This window comes from Haemaphysalis longicornis, unplaced genomic scaffold (assembly GCF_048455015.1).
Source record: "Haemaphysalis longicornis isolate Haplotype H1 unplaced genomic scaffold, Haemaphysalis longicornis Haplotype H1 scaffold_2, whole genome shotgun sequence".
In the NCBI taxonomy this organism is placed as follows: domain Eukaryota; kingdom Metazoa; phylum Arthropoda; class Arachnida; order Ixodida; family Ixodidae; genus Haemaphysalis; species Haemaphysalis longicornis.
The window spans coordinates 66,657,634-66,683,014 of NW_027526295.1; the positions used below are offsets into that span (position 1 = coordinate 66,657,634).

General features: G+C 45.4%; 1 protein-coding gene and 1 long non-coding RNA gene across 2 annotated transcripts in view; both read left to right on the forward strand.

The window, feature by feature from the left end:
- The window catches only part of LOC144168956 (uncharacterized), a 56,846-nt gene that overhangs the window by 9,373 nt on the left and 22,092 nt on the right, over positions 1 to 25,381 (forward strand). Inside the window, exons 3-4 of the mRNA XM_077697951.1 lie at positions 21,164 to 21,325; positions 22,523 to 22,653. Coding sequence (XP_077554077.1) covers positions 21,164 to 21,325; positions 22,523 to 22,653 — 293 coding nt within the window. The remainder of the gene's footprint in view (positions 1 to 21,163; positions 21,326 to 22,522; positions 22,654 to 25,381) is intronic.
- LOC144168957 (uncharacterized) lies at positions 871 to 8,599 on the forward strand. Its single transcript, XR_013322313.1, has 5 exons — positions 871 to 4,351; positions 5,699 to 5,838; positions 6,025 to 6,184; positions 6,272 to 6,394; positions 6,899 to 8,599. It is a non-coding gene; the product is annotated as an uncharacterized LOC144168957 (long non-coding RNA).

Below are 25,381 nucleotides of genomic sequence, written 5' to 3' on the forward strand. Positions count from 1 at the left end.
TAGTGAGCCTCCAAGTTTCTGCCCCGTAGGTGAGTACCGGTAAGATGCAGCTGTCATACACTTTCTTCTTCAGGGACAATGGTTGGCTGCCATTCATTATCTGAGAATGTCTGCCGAATGCACTCCAGCCCATTCTTATCCTTCTAATTATCTCTGCCTCCAATGCGCTCAGGCGAAAGGCGATCTCATCATGCAAGCGCCGCAGCCTCTCGATGTCCGCAGAGGTCTTCACTGGAGCTATGGCAAGGAGGGCATCGACATGATCTGCCATCAATAGGGCTCTGCGGCCAAAACGGTCTTTGAGGATCTTGACTGCAGCGTCGTAGCCATCCTCCGCAAGCCTGATGGCCTTTATCGCGGTCTTAGCGGGGCCGGTCATGTACGGGCGGAGGTACTTGAATTTATCGATTTTCGTCAAGTTTTGGTTTGCATGGAGGGGGCATCGAATTGTTCCCAGAATCCCTGCCAATCGCGACGTACCGGGACGACTTTCTCACATTTGCTTAAGAGTACATTCTCATACCAGTCGCGCTCAGCAAACGGCCATTATATTTTCCGCGACAACATGTTCCGATCGAGCGTGATTCGGCGTGTGAAAACGTGGCTTCCTTCGACGGTGTCCGAGCAGTTCATCACAAAATGTTGTCCAAATACCATGTTTTTATCTCCTACCGACCAATCTGAAATCCTTGAGATAATCTTTTCGTTGAAGGTCAGCTGTGCCGCAGGTGCTGACGGTATTAAACCTAAACCACTAAAGGCTGTGGCCGAGGGATTAGGTGTTCCCCTTGTGCATATATGCAACCTTAGTTTTTCTCAAGGAGTGTTCCTGAAAAAAATGAAACTTGCTCGTGTGACAGCTATACATAAAGGAGGCCCAATGAACAATTTAAATAACTATCGCCCAATTTCCGTGCTCCCAGTATTTGCAAAAATCGCAGAACGTCTTATAAACAAGACTAACAGCTTTCTTGTCCTTAAACAATATTTTAATAGCCGAGCAATTTGGTTTTCAAAAGAAAAAATCTACCGAGGTGGCACTTCTCGGAATTAAAGAGCAAATTCTAGAAAACATTGGGATGAAAGTACTCACACTAGGCATATTTCTTGATTTAAGAAAGGCATTTGATAGCGTTCAACATGAAGTGCTTTTACGGAAACTTTCGTATTATGGAGTCAGAGGTGTCGCATAGTCGCTCATTAAAAGTTACGCAACGTCCAGGTCCAAGTATACAGAAATAAATAGCATTAAATCAGGCACCAAGTACATTCAGTATGGGGTACCCCAAGGGTCGATTCTCGGTCCAGTTCTGTTTCTCTTCTATATTACGACATTTCAAATCTTCAGGGCACAGAAAAACTTTTATTGTACGCAGACGACACAAACGTGTTCTTCTCACTCTTAATCTGGTTCCATGTAAGTTCCAGTTAAACGGGGCGATCCACATATTTTTATCTGGATCTAAACGAAGAATAACTGGAACGAGAGATATAAGTGGATCTTATCTGGAACTGTCCATTTGTTTTCTTTAGGTCTGTGGTTATTATGTGGAACCGAATAAATGAGGGGATGCGCTGTCGGCCGTTCCAGTTACTGTTCCACTTATGTCCCAGTAAAAATTTTGGACAGTGCTTTTGTATATTTTTTGCTCGTGTCTTGTTCCACATAACTTGTGCGCTGCAGTGAAGTATGCACTGAATCCTGCATTAACTGGAACAATGAACCACATATATATTTGACGCGCTTTGGCGCACAAGCGCACGCACAAGCACTTGCACGCACACGCCCACAGACATAGATACAGACACGAACGCACACCCGCGCACCCACACATACACACACACATGCATGCAGTCACACACGCACACACGCACGCACCACATAACATTTAATAAACTTTGTCGATATCTATGGAACTGTCTTAGAGCAGTTTACTTAATAAGACGGCTAAGACGTATTTTCAGTGACGTTATTTGACAGAAAAAAATATGTCCACTGCTATAACAACACCGTACAAAGCATGAAAGGTGCGAGAAAAGGGTATCTTAGCGAAAATAGAAATTCCACGAACCCCTTTCAGGTTGTCTGCGGCGCTCAGACTGCTTTAGTGAATATCGTCTTTTGCTAATTGCAGAAGTGCAGTACGTCTGAAATCACCAATGACTTGAATTTGAGAAGGACCATCCTCAGGTTCTCCTTCTGCGTTTGGGACAGAGCCGTGGTAGTGCTGAAGAATTCATTGGGATTTTGTGAATACCTCATAAAGAAATATATGTAGCTGTTGAGACTATTGCATGTTCTGCATTTGGTTCACAAAGCGTCGCAGAAACATTGTTTCTTGCTCAATGCTCATCCATCAGCTCGCTGTGTTGTAGTACGTGCACAATTTTAAGTGCTTTACAGGAACGTATAAATGGCTACAATCTGCTGTAAAATAGGTCCTTAGTCCACGTTATTTATGCCCTGATGCGGTATATACATAGCGTTAACCGACTGTGCCGCATTTTACACTGCACGCAGCATGTCACGCATGTAGTTATATATGCTTGGATGTTCGTTAGCATTTTTCGTCTCGTGCATGCTATTAAGGGTGACTCACTTGATCCAATTCATATGGGACTCACTAATTCATGACGCAAATTCATGAGACTTACTAATTTGAAAGCACCATGTACCGATACAAGAACTTTTACAAATTCACAGAAATGACACTAACGACCCGGTTTGCTTCTTCTAGAAATACAGTAGACCCTCGTTAAGACGAACTTGGTTAAAACGAACGCTGATTAAGAACCACAACATTTTTCTCTTGTAACGTCCACAATGCAATACACCTCCGCTTAAGACGAATTTCGGATAATACGAATACATTTTTACGCTCCCTTCGGGTTCGTCTTAACGGAAGTCTGCTGTATATCATTTCTTTGCAGAGATAAAAAAAAAAACAAGAAACGCATTTTGGTTTATCCAGTCTTCACTGGAAGGCGCTAGCGGTCTACCATGCGAGAGTTTTATTTCTTTGTTTCAGTAGAGAAGCGACATATATCTAAAATCAGCAAACTAGGCCGTTGTGAATGTCGGTATGTATTTGTAAAACTATTCGTATCGTTGCACGATGGTTTTTAAGTCCGTTGGTCATGACGTAGTAAGTCCGATAGGAATGCTAACAGGTGAGTCCCTTTTCATTTCCACAAGCAAAAACAAAAGCCTCTTTGCAGAGAGCGGTTGACTGGGTGAACGGAACTAAACTTGGACAACTAAATATACCACCTGATACCTGCATTATTTTGTATGTATTAATGCTGAAATGACATTGTAATTCTTAATTATGCTGTGCAGTAACGGCAAAAATGCGCAGAGTTAACTTGCTGTTGTTGTGTCTTGTCATAGTAATTGAAGTTCATTGAATGACCCGCCTTCTCCAGCTGCTTCCCCAGTTGCTGTTTTCCTGTAGTATTGGTGTTCAGGAGGGAAAAGGGCTGGGAAACGGGCCGATGTATCATTACTTGCTAATAATTAGCTGTAAGTAGCTTTATATAACGTGGGTATCTAAGAGCGTCGCAGTATATTTTATTGACTACGGAAAGGCTTGTTGTCAAGAAAAGCAGTAAATGAAGCCACGCCCTTTTGCGTTCATTGTAAGCAGTAACGCAGAAATTGTCATCCAAAGTTAAGCTCGGATATCGCACGCACTCACGGCCCTCCGCGAGAAACAACTTTAGCAAGTACTAACGCGCTAACGCGGCTATTATCTGAGCTTTGTTTCGGCCTCAGCGGGCGTAAACGTCCGCTTAGACGCATATGCCCGTTTTCCGAATCAAATATAAGCCATCATGTGTGCCGAGTTTGTATGAGCTCTTATGCGGGCGCATCGCCAAAGCCTCCGCGAGAACGAACGTTTGCCGAAGCCATGAGGAAAAGACCGCCACTCCAGTAGCGCATTCCATGCGCATGCGTCAGCAGCAGCACGGCAGAGCTGTTTTTGCGTTGATTCACGGTACAGTGGGGCTGCAACGGGTACGACGACGACGGATGAAAATCGGGACTGCGTCAACACTTTAAACGACAGCAGCGCTCCCATCTTCCAGGATTCCCTCCACTAATTTTACGGTCTCCCGCATGCAGCGCCACCAGTGGCATTCCCAAGCGGGTTTCTCAATTGCTCGCGGGATGCGCCTGATATTTACTAAAGAAATTCTCGGTCACGCTGGCGAGAACCGTTAGCTTAGCGCCGTTAGAACTTAGCAGTTTGATTGGGTTGATTGCGGCGTGCAACTGCGAATTTTTTCATATCCCCGGGCTGTATTTCCTGTTCGACGAAGTGGAGTTTTGCCAGGAGGCGCAAAAAAGGTCAGTGCTGCTTATTTATGTGCTGGTAAGGGTTGTTGTTCAGTGACATCCTTGTTAACTGCGTCCAATAAACACACCGCTTCTCTGCCCGTTGTTCGTGTGTCGTCCATGCTTGTGGTCGCGGCGTGTAATATTTTGTGTTGGAGAAACGTTTGCAGCCGTAATTTACCAAACCTTCCGTGTTCGTGGGTCAGAGTCGGCTAGACATTTCTGACTGCGTACGTTAGGAAGTTGCTGGTTTGCGCGTTTCATGATTAGATGTTCCCTTACTGTGCGGCTTTGCTTTGTTGTATATTGACGGTTGCTGTGTATCTCTGCGGTAGCGAATCTTCTCGGGTTAGTCGCTCGCGATAATCGCGCTTGCACACGTGTACAACTTCCAAGCAAGTTTGTCGGAGCGTCCGTCCTTAGATTTATTGGTATTATGAAAACTTGCGTGGTAATTGCGGCGTTGTGTTAGTCTGCTGAGTAGAATGCATTTACTGTGCTTACCAGACCGGGAGTCTTCGACCTTGCCCGTTGCACGCAAGGTAGACGCTATTTCGAGTTGTGTTGATGTGCTTTCAAGGCGTCATCTTACGTTTATCTGTTCCATGTTTCATGTTTATGTTCCATGTTTCTTCCAATTCCTTTGACCAATTGAGATGATCTATTTTACATTGCCTGAAGTGCTTTCAAGGCGTCATCTTACGTTTATCTGTTCCATGTTTCCACGTTTCATGTTTATGTTTCATGTTTCTTCCAATTCCTTTGACCAATTGAGATGATCTATTTTACATTGCCTGAAGTGTAGAGAAATGGAAGGGACAGTTGTTGTCTTAGCAGTACCGCAGTAACAAACGTTTCTTTTGTAGAGGGGAAGAAATGTGGAAACACGCTAGAAAGTGTTCTGCCGTTTCTATGCTGTTAATGTCAGTGGTAACTTGAAACTTCAGGATAAATATCCAATATCCATAATTAGTGGTTGCTACTTCACGAACCGCGTTGGAAATAAGCCACTCTTGCATTTTTATGCCGTCAATGTCGGTGGTAACCCGAGAGTTGAAATAATTTCCGACAACGCTCAGGTGATAAGTTCTTGCATCACTATGTGCACCCAACATTAACCCATTTCTGTGCTTCCTTGAACTTAGAAAATATACTGCGAAAGCAGATTGCTACATTCTGTATTCGATCTGTATAACCTGTCCAGATGCAGACTAGGCTTACTGTGGAGACATTTGTCTCTACACTGGTAGTTTGCGACAATTGTTTTCCTTTATCTCAAGAACAGAAATTAAAACGAATTATTTCCATTCCTTACATATACCTCTGAAATCATGGCTGTGGCATTCACTGTGGCTGAAGACATCTTCTGCACGCCGAGGCGTCGTCGTGACAAGTGTGGCAGATTATGAATACATTGTGGAAGTCAAAGCCACGAAAGAGTGCCTCTTGAGTGTTGCGTATCATACAGACGTTCACCACTCCGCATGGAGCAATGACAGGTGAGCCTAAAAATGTTCAAATATTTTTATATTTAAAATTGTTTCGCCTGAAAACGTCACCAGGGCTTGTGCTGCGAAAGAAATTGTAGCACAACTAATCAGGCATTGTACGAGATCTTGTAGTACTCCCATAGAGGGAAGCGTAAATTTATGCTTCGATATTTTTATACTGTTTTTATTTTCTAGGAAATAGGGTGGACCGGGACTTAAAACAATGGAACAAGGAATGCATACTGCCATTTTCCTGGTTCTTGAAGGCGTGCGTTCACCGTTCTTGAAGGCGTGTGTTCACGAAAAGGAAACACATGAAAGCCGTTGTACGGGATGAAATCATTGCATTCTACAAGTAAGTACGCACTCCCAGTTCTGGAACTTTGATGGTCCCTTTTTAGGTAGTTGCAATATACGTAATGGCTTCGGAACACCATTTCAGTGACAACTTGACCTGTAGGTGAAAACGACAGTAAGAGCTTTTGGGAACACGTTGGCAAAACGTTCCTGGAAATGCACTCCGAGGAGGCCCTGCCAGGAACGCCTGCATCTTAATTTAAGTTGGGTAAGTTGGCATTTTATTTTTGTGGGACTCAATTTATGGTAGTGTTTATTGAAGTTGGCATTTTATTTTTGCGGGACTGAATTTGTGGTAGTTTTCTTTGTAGCAAAATCTTACTGTTAAAAATAAATCGTGAACTCCAATATTGGGAAATACCTTCACATTCAGCCTGTTTCGGATGCTGCAACATGTGGACAAAAAAACGTATTTTGCATTCAAGTTTTGCAAACATTTTGCTTTCACATTGAGAGTTGCTGCTGTGATTATACGGCGCCACGGCCACGCCCAGTGCGGTTGCTTTCCAGAATTAGAGAACGGCTATTGACAGTCTAGAGAACGGCTATTGACAGTCTGTGCTAATATTTTTGTACATTGTTAGCAGCATTTCCAGAAAAGAAACCAAGAAATCGCTGATATTTCAATCAATTACTGCTAAAAGGGGTATCCTAAGCAACTTACTCATTTAAAGCCATCGTCTAACAAAATTTTCTTGTTCCTTCCTTAAAGGTACATGACGTGGTCCAGTTATTCTCGAGGTCCAGTTATTTTGAGAGAAGACAATGGCAGCGTAAATATTGTCTGCAAGAAACACGTCATGGATTTTCCGCCTCCGTTGTCACATCAAGATGTGGTCATCCTCGCCGTATATTTCATCTTAATCTCCTGAAACTTAGGCGACTTTGGAGAGTTCTCTGGACTTTTGCAGAGAGTTCTTGGCCATTTAACAGTGTCCTGGTGTCATTTAAGTTCAAAGCTCTGTTGAAAGACTTGATGTGGTCACTCTACTTAGGGTTTTAAATTAGACGTTGAAGCCTATTCAGAAAGATATGTCGTGGTTCAAATGATTGGTAGATGCAAGCGGCATGTCAATTGCAAAAGTGAAGTCGTGCTTTCCTTTGCAATTTTTCCTTATTGGCACAAAGCGCAGGCTGCCTTTGCAGCTACTCTGTTACTCTGTTAATGTAGTTAATGGCACTGCACTGTAACGTTTTTATTATTCAAGTGCAGCTCAAAAATTTTTTTCCATTACAGTACTGCTGTTGATGGATGCAAACGTAGTAATTATTTACACAGGCGGTTTGGGGCTTTATTAATCAATTTTGGTACTGTACCTTAGCTGACACCTAAGCCCTAGAAGAATGCGAAATATACATATTTGGCTTAAAAAAGTTGTTTACTTTGGACTAAGTAGCATTTCTTACTTGTTAGAGGCAGTGCTTTGGTCACAAGCATACTGACGTCATGATAGTAGGGTTTGTGTAGCACGCAACTGTGAATTTTACCTCACATAAATGTTCCGGCTGGAAAAATGCTTCCAAGTTCGCTTGGTAAAATTGGTCACCTGTATGTTTCAACGCTACCTGGCTTGGTTATTTGGGATGTCTGAATTGTTCTTGAGGGAATTAATAACGTTTTTAGAGTTAGGCTGCTTGTTAAACTTTAAAATGCGTAACATGCTCCGAGCTATCTGGTTTGTAAAATTTTGTTTCACACTGGGTGCTATGAGCTTTTTTTTTGATAAGTTATTTTAAATAGCTACAAATTGTCGGGGAAGCAACGCGGCTTCAGTGAAAGGCTTTTTCAGGGCGCGTATAAAGTCGGTTTCGGCTACAGTTAGCTTGATATTACAGTTAGCTTGATATTGATATATGGTGTATGTTTTAGTTTTGCAATAGTTCCACATGCTTCCGGTAAGTTTTTCTGTGCAAATGTTATATTGTTAGTATTGGCTCCGGTGTTCTTTTCCTACACTCTTGCAGGTCTTTTGATAATCCAACCGTGTATGGCTTGTATTTTTGGCTTTTCCTTACAATTTAATAGCAACCGGGATGCGTAAACATAATATGGCAAGCGCTGTGGGTACTTCCGCATTTGCGGTACCTGATTTCATGTGATAAAACAGCATATTTTATGCTCACTGTTGTGTAATGCTTTTTGAGTTAGTGCGAGGGTAGATGTACAAGTCTGTTTGTGACGCGGTTGCGGTTAAAGCCATCTTTATGACCCATGTTTTTTTAGCAAAAAAGAATGGTAAATATTAGCGATTGATTGATTGATTGATAAATCTTTATTTGCGAGCCTGAGGCGCAGATGTTAGGAAAATGCCACTTAGATCGTTTTGGCTACTTGATATCGTTTTGGTATTTGATCCTGTACGCTGGTCATTTTCTGCCCAAGTGGAAACAGATATGTCTCCGCATCTCCAATGTACGCAATAATACGAGCGAATAAAATTTGCTTAGTGTTTTGAAAAGCATTGTATGAGTGCTAATAGTTGGTTTGGTATGTATTTTATTGCGAGTCTTGTTTCTTTTACATGCAGCCAAAACCCAGAACAGGATGCGGCGGATGAAGTCAGTCTCTGTGTGCCGCTCCAGGTATCTCAGACCAACTTTTATATAGAACTGTGCTCCGATAGGCAACTGTTGGGAACTGTCAGGGACCACAATGCTGCGGTGGTTTCTGTTTTCGAATTGTTGGTATCACTGTGGGCCATATGTCAAGGCTGCGTTAGAATGCTGCTTGCGGTTTCCTCCTGATACCAATGCATCCGCCAGACTGGCAAATGACCTCAGTTTATACCAACAGAAAAGCAGATATATTGGAAAAGTGGAGTCCCATAGACAGCTTCTCAACTTCTATCGGAACACCGTTTTATATAAACAGCTGGTCTGAAGGTACCTGGAACGGCGCACCGGATAAATCCATAATCATTTTACGTGGACCAGTGTTCCAGTAACTTAACTACCCGTTTATTTGGAACAGTGATCCGTATACTTTTATTTGGAACGCCGATCCAGATAATTTAGCTGCAAAAATATGTGGTGCACTGTTCCACTTACATTTTCAGGGTATATAGGACACGGTTCCAATTATATAAGTGGAACTTTTTTGCAAAAATGTTCCAGTTACTAAGTGGATCTTATGTGGATCGAGATTAAGAGTGATGCATATTCAAGACTTCTATAAAAAAACGAATCATTGGTTGGTAAATTTAGGTGTTTGGCTCAGATGAAATGGGCTAGAATTAAATGTAGATAAAACCAAATACCTCGTATTCATACCAAAAGGGACACAAATTCCTACAAACCTGTTGTTAAACTTTTATAACAAAAGCATCTTACAGTCGAGACAATTTGCTTCCTTGGTGTAACATTTCATGAAAACCTTTCATGAACAACACATAACTTCCCTTAGAAAAAACCTTTGTCGAGCTGTGGGTGCATTAAACCGGCTGAGATACTACCTGCCTACGAGAGTAAAACGTCAAGTTTATTACGCGCTTTTTCATTCGTTATTAAATTAGTGCTCGTTAGTGTGGTCCACCAAACAAACCTAAACAAACCTAAGCGCAAACAAACCTAAATCATCTTACGATACTTCAAAAACGAGCCATACGAGCAATTGCAAACCTAAAGTATTCTGCAAGCTGCGCAGCATACTTTAACAAACATGAAACACTACCAGTACGACAACTTTACACCCAAAAATTATCTCTAGAAATACTCCGCCAGTATAATTCTAATGAAACTTTGTTTGAGTTGAACTATCACGTACATAGAAGTCCGTATGAACTGAGAACGTCCCTGGTAGAAAAATGCCGTTCTCGGACAGGCTATGGGGATCAAAGGTTAAAATGGCAGATTCCTCACCTCCTCAATCAGTACCCTGATATTCTGTATCTCATTCGATATCGTATCGCAAACAAAGTATCTAAAGTTATGAAGGAAAAATTGTTGAGGCAAATAAAAATTACCGGTGACAGCAGTTGTTAGCGCTGTAATTTGTCCCTTTCCAGTGCCTAAAGGATGTGTGCATTGTGATTTCTTTGTTTCTTGTTTTGTTGGTTTCTGATATCAGATGTGTGTTCATATTTTTGTTCTGATATGATTACGCCAGTGTGCACCTTTTGTTTTGGCGAACGTATGTAGCTCGCTTTCTGAATTTTTTGTTTTGCTAGTTCATTTTTGTTATCTTCTTTCTCTAATTGTTTTTCCTTGTGATCCCACTGCGCGTGTGATTGTTACGGGTGGCAGGGCCTGGTCAGGCAGTTTTGTTTGCCTTTTTCCATGCCATCGAAGGCAGTTTTGAATTGTCTAAAATAAATGGATACAACACCAACAACAACATCCGTCTCTCTGGACTCATCATGCTTCAGCAGCATCGTGAAAAATGTTGGAAGAGAGAGGCAAATATATGCACTGAGATTCGGGCGCCTGTAGACAGATGCTGCTATATTTTTGGAGGAGTTGTAATAGTTAATTTGGAGTTATAATAACAGTTTTGCGCAAAGAAAATACAAATTTTGGTAATTTTGCCTCACAGCATCATTAAATTTTACATGGTTATCTGATCTGTGCAACACAATTGAAAAACATGTTGCCTCGATCGTTCTGTTAACTAAAATGGTGTCGTTATGTAACGCAGTGGTTCTTGCTGTGCTGTCTGAGTGCTCATAACATTCTTAAACCGGATTGTTACCCTTCAGAACAGAAACTAGCTTTCTTCGCTATATGTCGTGGATGCTGTGGAATTTTTCTTATAATGTTTTCACCCCCCGCCCACACGCACACTACGGCGGTGCAGAAGGCCCCCCCCCCCCTTCCTCAAGACAAAATCCTGCGGACGCCCATGTACATACAAGGGGTAGAAGAGCGCTTGACACTGCTGATGTCGGGCCACCACAAAAAAACTTCGGACAACGTCATCAACTCAGTTTAACAAGACCTGAATATGTGTTTGTAAATAGTTTCTTTCAACCAAATGGAAATGTGAAAAGAGCGAACACTGACATAAACGTTGAAAAAAGTCCGAACGGGCACTTCGTAGGAGCGTAGTTCTGTATAATTCTAAAGCGTAAATTTGGGGCTTTCGCAACACGGTGATATAGACATGATGTAAAAACAGCGCGGTAGGACGAAATACACGAGGAATGAAACCAGACAGGGCGAGCGCTGAAACGATGATGTAGAACTAGTTCCGACTCAAGGGGGGTTTTGGTAGGAAGTGTTTGCTAAGAGAATGCTTTGCAGATCAGTCTCGGCCTGCGTCTCACCACACTCCTGTACTCGAGTAGGACACCTCACGACAAAAGCCAGATAAAAAAGACAGTAGGGAAAAATGCAAACACGGTACAGTTCAACCTGGATATAACGAAGTTGACAACACTTCGCAATTTTTCGTTACATGCAGGTTTCCGTTACGTGCAAGTTTCGAGTTAAGGCTAGCATGAATGTGGCAAAAACGAAACCAAAGTGCTAGACATCAGCCTCGGTGAACTCACCCTTTAAAGATTTATTTCGCAGTGAAATTTTCATTTTCACAGAAATCTCACAGTAATTCGTACGCATGAAGTTTCATGCGTACGAATTACTGTGTTTATGTGCGCACTGTGATCCTTGTGTGAATTTTAGACATATGCTTTGTATAATACATAGGAAATGTTGTAATGACTTTGCTTTGTGCTATTTCTCTATCACGATCGTTCTATTATGCTTAAATTTGTGAACAGACGTGTTATTATGTACGCTGTAAATCGGGTGGCTGAGGCCCCTGTCGGGCCCCGTCCGCCTTTAGTCTCAGCCTCCCCTTGGTTTTGCCAAGAAATAAAAATCAAATACTCAAATGCTCAAAAACTGCAGGATTTCGGCCTGCTGTGTTCCCACGAGCGTAGCCACTACGCGCGCGGCTATGCATAGGAGCAAGGACACTTACCCCCGTATTCACAAACGTAACTTAAGTATCACTTTTGCTTTGGAGACTTTTAGGTGCCTCAAAGCGTTTCAGGGACGAAACCTATGATGAAAACGCCTTTTCGCGAATTTAACGCTCTTTTCCGCACTCAAATTTGGTGAGAGGGTGCCAGCTCGCCGGCGGAGACAGCATTTAAAATTGCGAGATTATGCTGGAAAGACAAACTTCTCGTTTTCTGGCCGCAGAAATCATCAACAACGAACCGATACCCCAGTAGCAGTGGAGACGCGCGACTACACGCCGACAGGCAGCCCTAGCACCTAACCGACACCGCCATAACACACGTGAAAACACACGGTAGTTTGCGGAGCTGGCGAAATTAGCTAAATTAGTGCATGTCTCCAACAGATTTTCTGCAAAAAGGGCAAAAAACAATGGATAAACAGCGCAGCTAATTCGTTACATCACGTTTATCCATCGCAACGCCTTCGGTGCGTATAGGTCGCAATTAAACTTGGGTTTCAATAGGGCTGACAATGGGGAATCGAAAAACTTCGTTAAATCCAGGAATTCGCTACGTAGGAGTTCGTTACATCCAGGTTTGACTGTATTCTGTTGCACATAAGATGTAGCTACAGAATGATTACATACAGTGTAAAAAGTATGGTGGGTGGAGGGCAAAAGTTAAGAGTTACAGTACATAAAGATTAGGTTTTTCGCGAAAGGTAGAGCGGTTTGAGCATGCAGTGATACCGTTACGTAAGTTCCAGTGTAATGCAGAATCTAAAAAAAGAAATTATGTATTGCTGAAGTGCGACCGTTATTACGTGCTATTGGGTGGCTATGGTTTGCACGGTATGACGTTCTCGGTGGAGGTTTTAACAAAGGATGCCTGGCAAAAAGGAACTGAAGTAAGCAACACAAAGGTAGTTGTTAAAAAAGAAACTGAAGTAATCAAATACAAGAGGTGTTTCGACACGAAATAAGCGAAGGGAGGGAAAATTTTGCGGCACTGACAAGATATGAAGCGGGCAGCTCGTTTCTGGATACCTTCTAATTTATTTGCTCACTGCCGCCTCATCTTCCGTTTGGCCGATTACATCCTTCACACATTTGTAGCGTGCTTTCATCTTATTGTGAGAACCAGAGTACACTTTATTTCACACTCGTTCTCAGCGCCATTGCGTTCGTCCAACAGCCAATCAAGCGAAGTGCCGCTATGCAAAGCATTGCACAGACCTTGGCTGCCGTCTAGTGCAACAAATGCGAGTCGACTGTGCAGTGCTTCCCGCGCCTTTTTTAAAAATGTCCTCCGTTCCTGGGAAGTCGTTTTACCAAAGCGCGGCCAAGTGAGTTGCTCCTATCTCCTTAGCGTTTTACGAAATGCTTTGATATTTGTGCCGAGTGGATTCTTGAAGGTCTGGGGATCGTTTAGAACTCAACTATACCTTGGGCAAGCGTGTTCTCTCTTTGTGATATCACACATTCTTTTGTGTATATTTTATTGCACTCAAGGACCAAGGTGGAATGACTCAGGTTCTTTCGGTGTGTTCGCCGTGGGCCCTCTTACGATGACGGGACGTTAAATTGAAATTTATCCTCACCAAGAAAGCTTCTTTGGCTCATATTACAGTCAAACCCAGCTGTAAGGAACCCCGATAGAGCGAATTATGTTATATATCGAACAAAAATAATTCAGTTACGGAAATACATGGGAAACATATTCCTTATAACGAAGTTCACATCCGATATATCGAACTCTGGGCGCCTAGAATGGCCGCCGAAATGCATGATATCGGAGCGGCGATTGAGATGTGGATTGGCCGCGGATTGCGGCCAATCCGCGGATTGCGAACTCGTAACAATAAGCTCGTTATGGGCGGGTTCGGCTATATCGAACTCCCGCGGATTGCGAACTCGTAACAATAAGCTCGTTATGGGCGGGTTCGGCTATATCGAACTATTGGATATATCGAACTAATCGCGGTGCATATTGCAGTTCGCTATAAACGGGTTTGACTGTACAGCGTTATTAATTTTGCCTTGTCTCGAGTATGCCGGGGCTAGCTGCAGCTGAAAACTGCCGAAGCGATATTGGAGGTCATTGCTTCTCAAGTCATTAGGGCTCGACTTGTCAGAAGACGCAGAGAACACGCGCGTTCTATAAGCATCACAACCAGACGTTCCCTCTTCAGGCAGAATTCGTTACGCAAGCTTTTATATTATAAAATATGAGGCTGAATTTTTCTTTGCTTTTGTAGAAGAGTCTGAAGAAGACGCGGAAAGATCTCCGTGCCAGAGGCAAGGCACCCAGTTTTAGCCATGCCTTCCTGCTGTGCTTGACGACTCTGGTACTGAACCCGATTCCCAGACAAATTGGACACCTTCCGACTATTTCAACCAGCTTCAGAAGCAATGTTAAAAAAAAGCCCGGAATGACGACGAACGTGACGTACCACCGAAGAAAAATGAGTTCGATGAGTATTACCGCTCTTGAGATGAAGAATTTCTTTGGCGCAACGTTCGTGGTCATTTGCCTGTGGTATCCCCATATCCGTCTCTACTGGTGCAGGCAGACATGCGTTGCAAAAATTGCAGACCGCTTCCTCTTGTTGCGAAGCAACATACAATTTGTCACTGATGACCCCGGTCGTCATGAAGCACATACAGCCAGGACTCTATACGGGCGACACGTGCGTGTTATGTAACAATGCTAGGGCCTCGACCGGACTGTGAAGTGCGACCTAACGAGGCGGCAACCAGGACAGACCTACCGCCGTGGATCCAAGAAGCAGTGCGCAGTTGTGACAAGGACACCCAACTATCGGCCGGCCAATAGGTCCTGGCGGCCCTCGAAAAGCAGCACCGGAGCGAAAGCTGCGGGCCGACGCCCTCCCTTATGGGGCAGCGGCGTCCAACCCCGTAGGGAGTAGCGAAGGGGTGGTCCGAGTAGGGGTGACGTCGGGATCGACGAGTGGCTACGTCCGGGCGCAGTGTACACACTGTGTCTGTTGCAGGCACTCAACAAAGTCTTTCTTCCTTCCTTCCTTGTGCAAGACCTGTACGTCACTGATGATGGCAAGAATGGCGACTGTCTGGGGAAGTTGAGACCTTTATTCATTAAAAGGATAACGCCGGCTAACATAACCTACTAATACTACAGGATAGACCGAGAGAGAGCGAGAAAGAGAGAGAGGAAAAACGATCTTTAATGAAATTGCAATCCAGCCGAACCTGCCATGGTTTGCTACACTAGATGAATGCGCAGATTATGATTACGATGATCATAATGAGGTGCACATATGCTTTTAGTTATTTACAGGGTGTGATCAAGATTTGCGTCCTTTTTGTACAAGATACACGTTGGGAGCAAGCCGGGGGACCTAAAATGTCCCTGAATTGTAGTCCTACTGAAATCGACCGGCCCAAAAAACGGCGCGAGGGGCAGTCTTTGTGATTCATTGCACCAAGACTGCTCCTCGCGGCGTCTTTGTGCAATGAATAACGCGCAATGACAACTCAAATGCTGCAAATGTTTGGTTACCAACTATTTTAAGAGGTTTGATTCTTTTGATTTGATTTGATTTGATTGTAGGGTTTAACGCGCCGACGATACACAGGCGATGAGGCGCGCCGTAGTGGAAGGCTCCGCATTAATTTTGACCCGCTAGGGATCTTTAACGTGCGTCGAAATCTCGTACACACGGGCGTTTTTGCTTTTCGTCTCCATCAGAAAAGCGGCCCCCGCGGCCGGGAATCGAACCCGCGGTCTTGGGCTCAGCAGCACAACGCAATAGCCACTGAGCCACCGCGGCGGGTATATAAAGAGGTTTGATTGTCTGCTTAAATGGACTTCAAGATAAATCAAAAGCTTTTTTCTGTAAACGTGGAAGAAACTCGTAAAGGTGGAAACTTTTGCATAGTTCCACCTTTGTTTTCCTTCACCTCTTTATTGGATAAAGTACCCTCTTGTTACTTGGCCGTTGGATGGCTATATGTTATCCATTGGATATTGTTTGTTATCTGGAACTGTTACTGGCTTCCATCCTTATCATGTGTTGGGTCAGCCAGAGGATTTTCTATTTCCGTATGCATTTCTGTTCTTGTTTCTTAATTGCTTTTATCGGTCTGCAGCATCAAATGAGGGTGTTCATAGGCCCTGTCAAGCCTTTAGTACACAGCTTGACGGGCCTTTGTGCCCTGCAGACCTTGTACTGAAAACATCACGCAACTCCCGCTGAATTAATTCAATGTTGCCAAATCATCCGCTGTGCGAAATATTTACCCCTGCTTTTCGTTTCACCTTCATGTTTTGATGCTGTTGTCTCAGTCTTGCACATTTACATAACATTGCTATATGAAATCTTTCAAGAAATGTAATTATTATAACGTCATTTGTATAGCTTCGCTGTAGTTCTACGTATTTCCTGTTTTTTACGTTGCTTTTTGTTACAGTACTCAATTGTTACAATTATTATACACCCAGTTGGAAAGCGCCTGTGGTTCGCCCACCGCTGCGTTGTTGTACTTCTGTTGCGTCCAACTGCATCCTTTTCTTCTGTATAATGGCTACCGTAGGCCTTAATGTTTTGACGTAAATACAAGCAGTCTGCATGCACCTGCCAATACATTGTTGGGAATTGAGAAAGTTAATTTCGATTCCTGAAAACCATGCAACACAACACCGTAACGACATATGAGAGTAGGTTTATAACTGAATGCTTGCATTCAATTTGGACAACTGTCGATAGATTTCTTTTTTCTCCCTCTCTCTCTTCGTCCCTGTGAAACTTCACCGATTCGAAAGAGGAACCGTCTGCCTCCTTAAGTCCTAAAATTCTCGAGAGAATAGCCGCGAAAATGCCACGAAATTGTGACGCATCACATACAAGTTGAAAATTTTGACGTCAATCCACGTGGGTATTTTATAATTTGGTGGCGTATGCTAAGCGTCATCTGTCCGCTTGCCGAACGGAGAAAATCAGAGACTTCCTACCCGGTGAGGTCGAAAGACCAGAGAATCTGGCGCTTTGGTTGGATTTGTTTTTCGTTCGAGATTTGCTATATTGTATTATAAGGACAGTGACCCTATCTCTACGTCACAGACTAAGGACGCACACGATTGGTGGGCAGAGGCAATGACGTTTTATTATAGCGCGGCTACTCCAATCACAGCGCAGGATCCAGTGCACCGCACAGGTGGCCGCCGCAGAGCGCGCGGTATTGCGCAATGTCACGTGAGGGGGGGGGAGGGGGGAATAGAGACACCTTACGTGGCAAGCAGATTACGCGACTCGGGACAGAGGCGGCGGCGTTGGACAGGTGTATAAGGTGGGGCTGTAACCATACTCCTGCGGTAGATGGCCATACTTCACTGTACAACAGGATATTTGGAAAGCCAGCTTACAAAGACCAAGTTTACACCATACTTTAACTCTCGCAGCACCCTATGGGGCTACCAAACCTCGAATGCCCGAGGAAAACTCCTGGAATCAGCACTTGAGTTCAGCAGCCTAATCCTCCGAAATGAGCCTTTTATGCCTACACGGGCTGGATTGCACTCCAAACAGGCTGACACCACGCCCGATCTTACTCTTTCAACACCCGGATTCATTAAAACATGGGAAACGTCCAGTACCACATGGGGTAGCGATCACTATCCCATTTTTCTTGAAATAAACTCAAAGAAAATACGAGAACGAAGCACGGTTCAATTTCACAATTGGGACAAGTACAGGGCCTGCTTCGAGCTGCCTCCTGATGTCACCCTCTCAACCATTGTCACCAGTATTAAGGACGCTAAGTCCTCCTGTGTTGAACCGATACCGACGACTATAGAAATAGAAACATTAGACGTGCACATGGCACAACTGCTTCGTACTGCCGAACGCCTGACGGAGCGATTCCGAAGAGATGGACGGCAATACCGGCACTTGATAAAGCTCAAAAACCATTACAAGGAAATCAATGAGTACCAACGCATGCTCCAGAACGAAAAATGGCACGACCTATGTGACCGTCTAGGCAAGGGAAAAAGCTTGTCAAAACTATGGGGCATTTTCCGCAGTCTCGCTCGGAAGTCAAAAATCAAGATTCCCACTATGGAGGAATTAATGCTGCAAGCGGAGCCCCTCATAGTGGAGGACAAAGTCATCCGTACATTCTTCCCCCACGCAGCTCGCACACCGGAACACTTGCCTCCCTTAACTCGCCTCACAATCCGCAGCCCACAAGAAAATCTGGAACAACCCTTCACTATGGGCGAACTTGTCTTAGCCCTGGGGCAAGGGAAACCACGCTCTGCCCCTGGTCATGACGGTATTACGTGGCAAGATCTACGCAATCTTCCTACAGCCGCTAAAGAAGCTCTTCTTTCTACAATTAATCAATCCTGGGAGCAAGGAACGGTGAACGAACACCTCAAGCTAACCATCATTCATCCCATTCCTAAGCCTGGAAAAGACTCTCGTCAACCTGAAAACCTTCGACCGATTGCCCTCACACCTACTATTTGCAAGCTCACCGAGAGACTCATCAACAACCGGCTGCAATACCACCTAGAGCAAACGGCCTGGTTACACCCATCCCAAACCGGTTTCCGCCCCAACCTGAGTACCCACGACTACATCTGGCTACTTCGCCGAGTAATTAATAGAAAATCCCGAAAACACTTACCCGATTACCTTCTGGCTGTCGATATGCGCAAGGCATTTTACAACGTCAGCCAGAATGTTATTCTTCAAGAAATTGCAGCTGCGTTCCCCAGTCAGCGAGCACAGAACTGGATATGCAGCTTCCTGGAGTACCGACCAATTCGATTCCACAGCAAGAGTTCCCAGTGGACACCTCAAACTTTCTTTCTTGATAGGGGTGTTCCCCAAGAATCAATACTCGGCCCAATTCTCTTCAACTTGGCCATAAACCGAGTGGCTCGCGCACTAGAGCGAAACACCTCAGCCCGATTTGCTATTTACGCCGATGACATTGTCGTCTGGACGGAAGCGGCTGATTACAATTGCAAAGAGCGTATGCAAACTGAGCTACAGGCAGCAGTATTCAGCCTTGAAAACTCCCTCGCAGAACTTGGCTTGGAACTCTCACCCAGCAAAACAGAATTCCTGAGTATAGATGGACGGCGACTAACAAACCCGGCCGAACAACTGACACTTCAAATGGGCACCGAAACTTTAACCTCGAAAAACGGCACTATCCGACTACTCGGTGTCCAGGTTAGTAGCTGCAACAGCCCCCACGCGTGGATTCGTACCCTACGCACAACCTGGCGACAAACAATGCACCTAATTTCCCGCATATCAAGTAAATTCGGCGGATCTAGCCAACGGGCTTGCCTTACGCTTGCGCGAGCGGTGGCGGTCGGAAGAATCACTTATGGAATACCAGCATACATTCTGTCACAAAAACATATACGGGACCTGAATGTCCTGTACCGTGCAACAATCCGGACAATCACTGGGCTCCCTAAACATACTCGCATTGATGTCCTTGAACAGGCCGCTCAACTGCCACCACTCACCAGCATAGTGGAAGAAACGCAACTTAGGCACCAGCAACGCCTTGACCTAACGCCGCAAGGCCAAGCACTCAGACGATGGGATCTGCAAAACAGCGAAGTCGACCCCACGCTAATACCCCCTTCAATCCCACCCTGGGATCGCCGCACAACCTGTATCGTGCGCCGGAAACCAATCCCAAGACGAAACACGGCTGTACGGGAACGATATATACACAAACTTAAGCAAGACAAAGGTCCTGATGAATGGGACATCTTCACAGATGCCTCACTTGACGGTGCGCAAGCGGCCATTGCCTGGGTATGCCCTGAACACCCTGCCCTCAATGTCCGCCGCCAAATAGCGCACACCTACGGCCTCACCAAAGAAGCTGAACTCCTTGGAATACTCGGGGCGCTTCAACAACTGCAACACTCTGCACCAACTAACGTCACCAAATTCAGATTAATTACGGACTCTCATACAGCGTTGCACGAGCTCAACAAGGCCTACACTCACAATGCAACAGCAAATCACATCATAACATTAATACAGACCCTCCAGCAACAAGGCACGATTGTTAGACTTGCGTGGACACCTGGTCACACGGCTGGAGCAGATGGAAATCAGCAAGCCCACGACGCAGCAAGGGAGTGCCTCCTAACCTCTCCTCCCGTGATTTCCAACCCTCCGCCGGCGCCTACTCCAGTAACATGGTATTTGCAGCGCCAACGCTTGCAACAAGAAAGCCGTAAGCGGCTCCAAGACGTTACCCCTCAGGGTTACCTGCCCGCTGGAATCCCCCTCAGACGGCAAGAAGAAATCTTTATTAACAAGGCCTACGCAAACGCGGCATATACCCCCAACGTAACCCGAAAATGGTTTAACGGCGCCACTTCCCTCACATCGGCACCCACGTGTACCTTTTGTGGGCAGGCTACAACGCCTAACCTGTATCATCTAATCTGGCACTGTACGACATTCGACAAGGGCAGAGCCGCCCTGCTTGATAAGTGGCCACTGCCATCTGACGCTCACACGCACTTACAGCTACTCCGGAGTAACGCATCCTTACTCGGAGCAATAGGCCGATACGCACTAGAGAGTGGTCTACAAAGCAGTATAGAGCGGGCCTGACCATGTTTTTTTTTTTTTAGGCGGCACCCAAGAACGAAGACGCCCTCGAAAGGACCTATGATCCCACAATGAACTTTAGTGGTATCCCACTTCATCCCCTCCCCACTTACCTCCTTCCCCCCAAAGGGCTTCGTGCCTCCTTTAAATAAAGCACATTCATTCATTCATTCATTCTCCTTGAAGTCGGTTTCACCTCTAAACACAAATGCATTGCTGGGAAGCATTTTTTGAAGAGGCAATATAGGCTATTTTTTGTCAAAATGTCAAAGGTCCCTAGGACCTTTTTGTCATTTTATGAATTATTTTCATGCGCTGAACATACTCCGCTGAGTCAGTTGTTGCCGCCGGCGCGAGACCCTCGAATCCTAGCCATATGAGCGTCGCTTCAAAGAGATGAACACAGTGCGTACCCACGTGACGCCTCTTTCAGGCGCTTGGCGGTGTGGCGCGCGACTCGTTCTACGTGGCGAACAAGGTGGGCCGCTACGAGTGCGACGTGGAGCGCATGTTCGACTTCAGTGGGCGCCGAACCCTGGACAGCGTGCGGGAGAGCCTCGACAAGATGCGACTCGCACACTTCGACCTCGTACAGGTGAGGTGTTTACACGCTTCTCGAAATGGCATTCGAGAAAGATGTGGGCTAGTATCAGATGGCCCGAAAAGATTCAGGTAACGAATGCGAGAGATTCAAGGTAGACTGCGGTAAGAAAAGGTGTATCCTAGAAGTTGGGCAAGTTGTAAGTAGTGAAGCGCTGTTGTTGAGTAAATGAGACGTATCTATAGTTCAAAATGCCGCATTAATAGCACAGGTACAATAGGTACGAAACCTTAACTATCGTTCGTAGAGAAAGGACACCTTATGAGTGACCTTTTCAAAGCTTATTTGGATGGGACTTCGGTGCGTATTTTGCGCTTTGATGGCGGTCTAAGTGAGTGAGTGCAATGTTTATTAAGGCACACGTGTGTGTCCCACATTTGCGCCACATTCCAAATTTATGAACCATTTCGCAGAGCCTAAACTTCTGTTATACAGTCCAGGCCCGTTCGCAATCTGCTCAATGCAATAATCGATTATTTATATTTTATATTTATTATTTTTATATTAATAAATTATAATTATATATTATAAATTAATAAATATAATTATATATATATTAAATTATATTAATAATTTATTAAGCTTAAGGCTTCTACAAAAAGAAACTTTGGTAAATATAGCCGCAAACCATGCATTGCGTTTGTTTATGTTTTGTTTTCACCACCCGGCTGCGCCGGTCTGTGTTATCTATGTGTCAAATGAAGCGCGTGTTCTACTTTCTTATGCCGCACGTGTTATTTGTTTTGATAGGGAGAGCGTTTCGAACTAACGCCAACCGCCTAGAATAATATTCTTTGACCTACAGTGTTCTGGATGTAATTCGATTGTTCCAGAAATACTCGCACCCAAAGATTAATTCCCGCAAAGCCGACGCGCGGCATTCGATTCGCTGACACTCGCCTGCGCACGTCACTTTTATGACTGATGCTTCGCCGCCTGTGTATTATTTGAGTTGTTAGGGGAGCACAAGTTCGCTCCAATAAACTTGTTTTTCCTTTAAGACAGCTGCGTCGTCTTTGTCTACGTGACAATATGTATAGGTTCGTGCCTGGGCCGGTGCCTGTACTGACATATTCAATTCAGACTTTACATTCATAAACGAACTCATTTTATCTTCCTCCGTCATTCACCTTTATGTGCCTGTTCTAATCTCTGGATTATGTTCTTTTGTTTTCTTGTGCTGCGGCTCAGGTACACGACGTCGAGTTCGCGCCCAACGTTGACGTCATCATTCGCGAAACGCTACCAGCATTAGACAGCCTTCGACAGGCCGGAATAGTTCGTCATATCGGCGTTACCGGGTACCCTCTGCACACGTTCAAGTAAGAAGTGCGAGTGGTCTTTCCTAAAACGACGCGGGCTATATATATGATCGCTTGGCTGAGTGTCAGCCAATAGGACAGAAGTCGGTTTTGTGAGAAGAATCCGCACGTTTTGTCGCCGTTCACTGAGATACAAACACCAACTTTTTTATGGTTCTTTGCAACCTTCGCAACGACCTTAATAGAAAGTTTTTGAAAGCGAAAGTGTTACCTGGCCTACTTGGCAAAAGCGCGAACCGAGCACGCATCCACATCCACAAAAAGCGCACGCGGGTGGCGTCCGCAAAAAGTTAGTAGCTATTCCACTGTCTGACTGTGCATGACCAAAGAAGTTTTTAGCACGCGATATAAGGTGGCGCAGAATTCGGGCGAAAGGTGGGAGAAAATTATATTTCTCTCGAGCTCTTTACATGCGGAGGCCAACGCATCCCGACAGCTTCAAGTACCCGAGTCCTGGGCCTCCGCGTCCAGGCCAACGGACACAATTCAGAGACCATACTCGCTCTCGAAAAGAGCGTACGCCAAACAACTCGCCTGATCTCACGAATAGCCAATCGTCACCACGGGATGAAAGAACACAACCTCGCGAGATTAGTACAAGCCTTCGTTATTAGTATAGTAACATATGTCGCCCCGCGTCCAGGCCAACGGACACAATTCAGAGACCATACTCGCTCTCGAAAAGAGCGTACACCAAACAACTCGCCTGATCTCACGAATAGCCAATCGTCACCACGGGATGAAAGAACACAACCTCGCGAGATTGGTACAAGCCTTCGTCATTAGTACAGTAACATATGTCGCCCCATTCCTGCACCTGAAACGCGATGAAGAAGCCAAGCTAAATGCCATAATAAGGCGGGCTTATAAACAGGCCATAGGGATCCCGCTAACAGCCCCAACCGAACGGTTCGAGGCACTCGGGCTTCACAATACCCTCAGCGAGATTATCGAAGCTCAAAGGCTGTCACAGCGGGAGCGACTTATCCAGAGTCTAACAAGCAGACAGATCCTCAAATCGCTTGCAATTTTTCCCGCAGGGATACCCCGAGCCAAAATAAACCTACCAGCGAAATAGGGGATCGCATGTACATACCACCGCTACCGAAAAACATGCACCCCGTACATAACCAGGAGCAGCGACAGGCCAGGGCCAAAGCCCTACACAAAAGATATGAAAAATCTGAGGACGTGGTATACGTAGACGCCGCTGATTACATAGCTCGCGACGCCATGGCCCTCGCAGTGGTCCATTTCCGTGGGGATTCAATTGCCTCATGCTCGGTCCGCACGGCGGACACAGAGGTGGGCGAGGAGGCGGCTATCGCCCTGGCGATGACTGCGTCTCCAAAAATTAAATTCATTGTTAGCGACTCTAAGTCGGCTATTTTAAATTATTCGAGAGGGCGAATTACACCCCAGGCGTCCCAAATCCTAAAATACCGATCCCATGACGAGCGGAACGGGAAGATATACTTGATATGGGCACCGGCCCACACGGGCCTAGCCGGGAACGAGTGTGCGCACGATGCGGCTCGAGGCTTTACCGACCGAGCTGGCGTCGACACTTCTGACCCAAACGCTCACTCGCTTCGCTGGACGTGCAGAGACAGGCTTGTGTCTTACAGGGAGATGACTACTCATTACCGGCTTGAACGAGCCCCATCCCTCAGTAAAAGGCAGTCTGTGGTTTGACGGCTTCTTCAGACGAACTCGTACCCGAACCCCGTCGCGTATAGTCATGTTATCCTGGACAGTTTTCAGATAAATGTCGGAAATGCAAGGAACGGGCCGATCTTGCACATATATTATGGGCATGCCCTCAGGTGACTCCTCAGAGCCGCAAAATTAGCAGTAATGAGCAGTGGGAGACCGTACTGCTCAGCTCAGACCCGGCGGATCACGTCTGGGCCATCCCGTTAGCCGAAGACGCTGCTAGGACCCAAGGGCTCCTGGCCGACGCCTAGGGTGGAGGTCTAGCTCTCCTCCACAAATTGGTGAAATAAAAGTTATTTCTCTCTCTCTCTCGAGTGTTGACGGACGTCATCCCTAAGAAGCAGTTTTGCGTCTCAAACACGAGGCATACAGACAACCATAGTCTTAAATGTCGCCGTAGTTGAACGCGGTTAAAGTATGTCGAGAAATATCGATATTATGGCGAAAGCGCGTTGTGAACACCCCCACATTTGGCAGTCGACGCTGTAGGAGCGACCATGCAGTGAACTTTGATGCAGTCAGCGTCTTCTTGTATCATTTTCTGATGTCACGCGCCCATACTGTTGCCCCGTCTCCGCATTCCTCACCTCGGAGCGAACTCGCGTATAGACACTTTCACTGCGGAAGCCGTCGGTGCGCATGCCGCGAATCGGTTCCGCGAGTGACCAAAGCGTGGTCGGTGGCGCCTCCGTCGGCGCCGCAAAACCGCACAAAGCACCTGCTTGACCTTGACTGAGCTTGAAGGTCAGAGGGACATTACCGAGTGCTTCCGGGCTTGCACCTTAATATCCTTCGCCTAAAAACGGCCAGGAAACCCCTAGGCCTCGGAGGACGCTCTATTCTCACTGGCTGCGACATCTTCCTTAGCGCGAGAACAAAAAAAAAAAAAAACTGAACGAAGAGAGGCGCTTGCATCTAAAGTATCCCCACAGTTCAAGTCGGCCTTCATCTTATGCGAAAGCAGTGTCGCAGGCGAGTGGATGTGGCTCTTCAACAAGTAACTATTCCGATG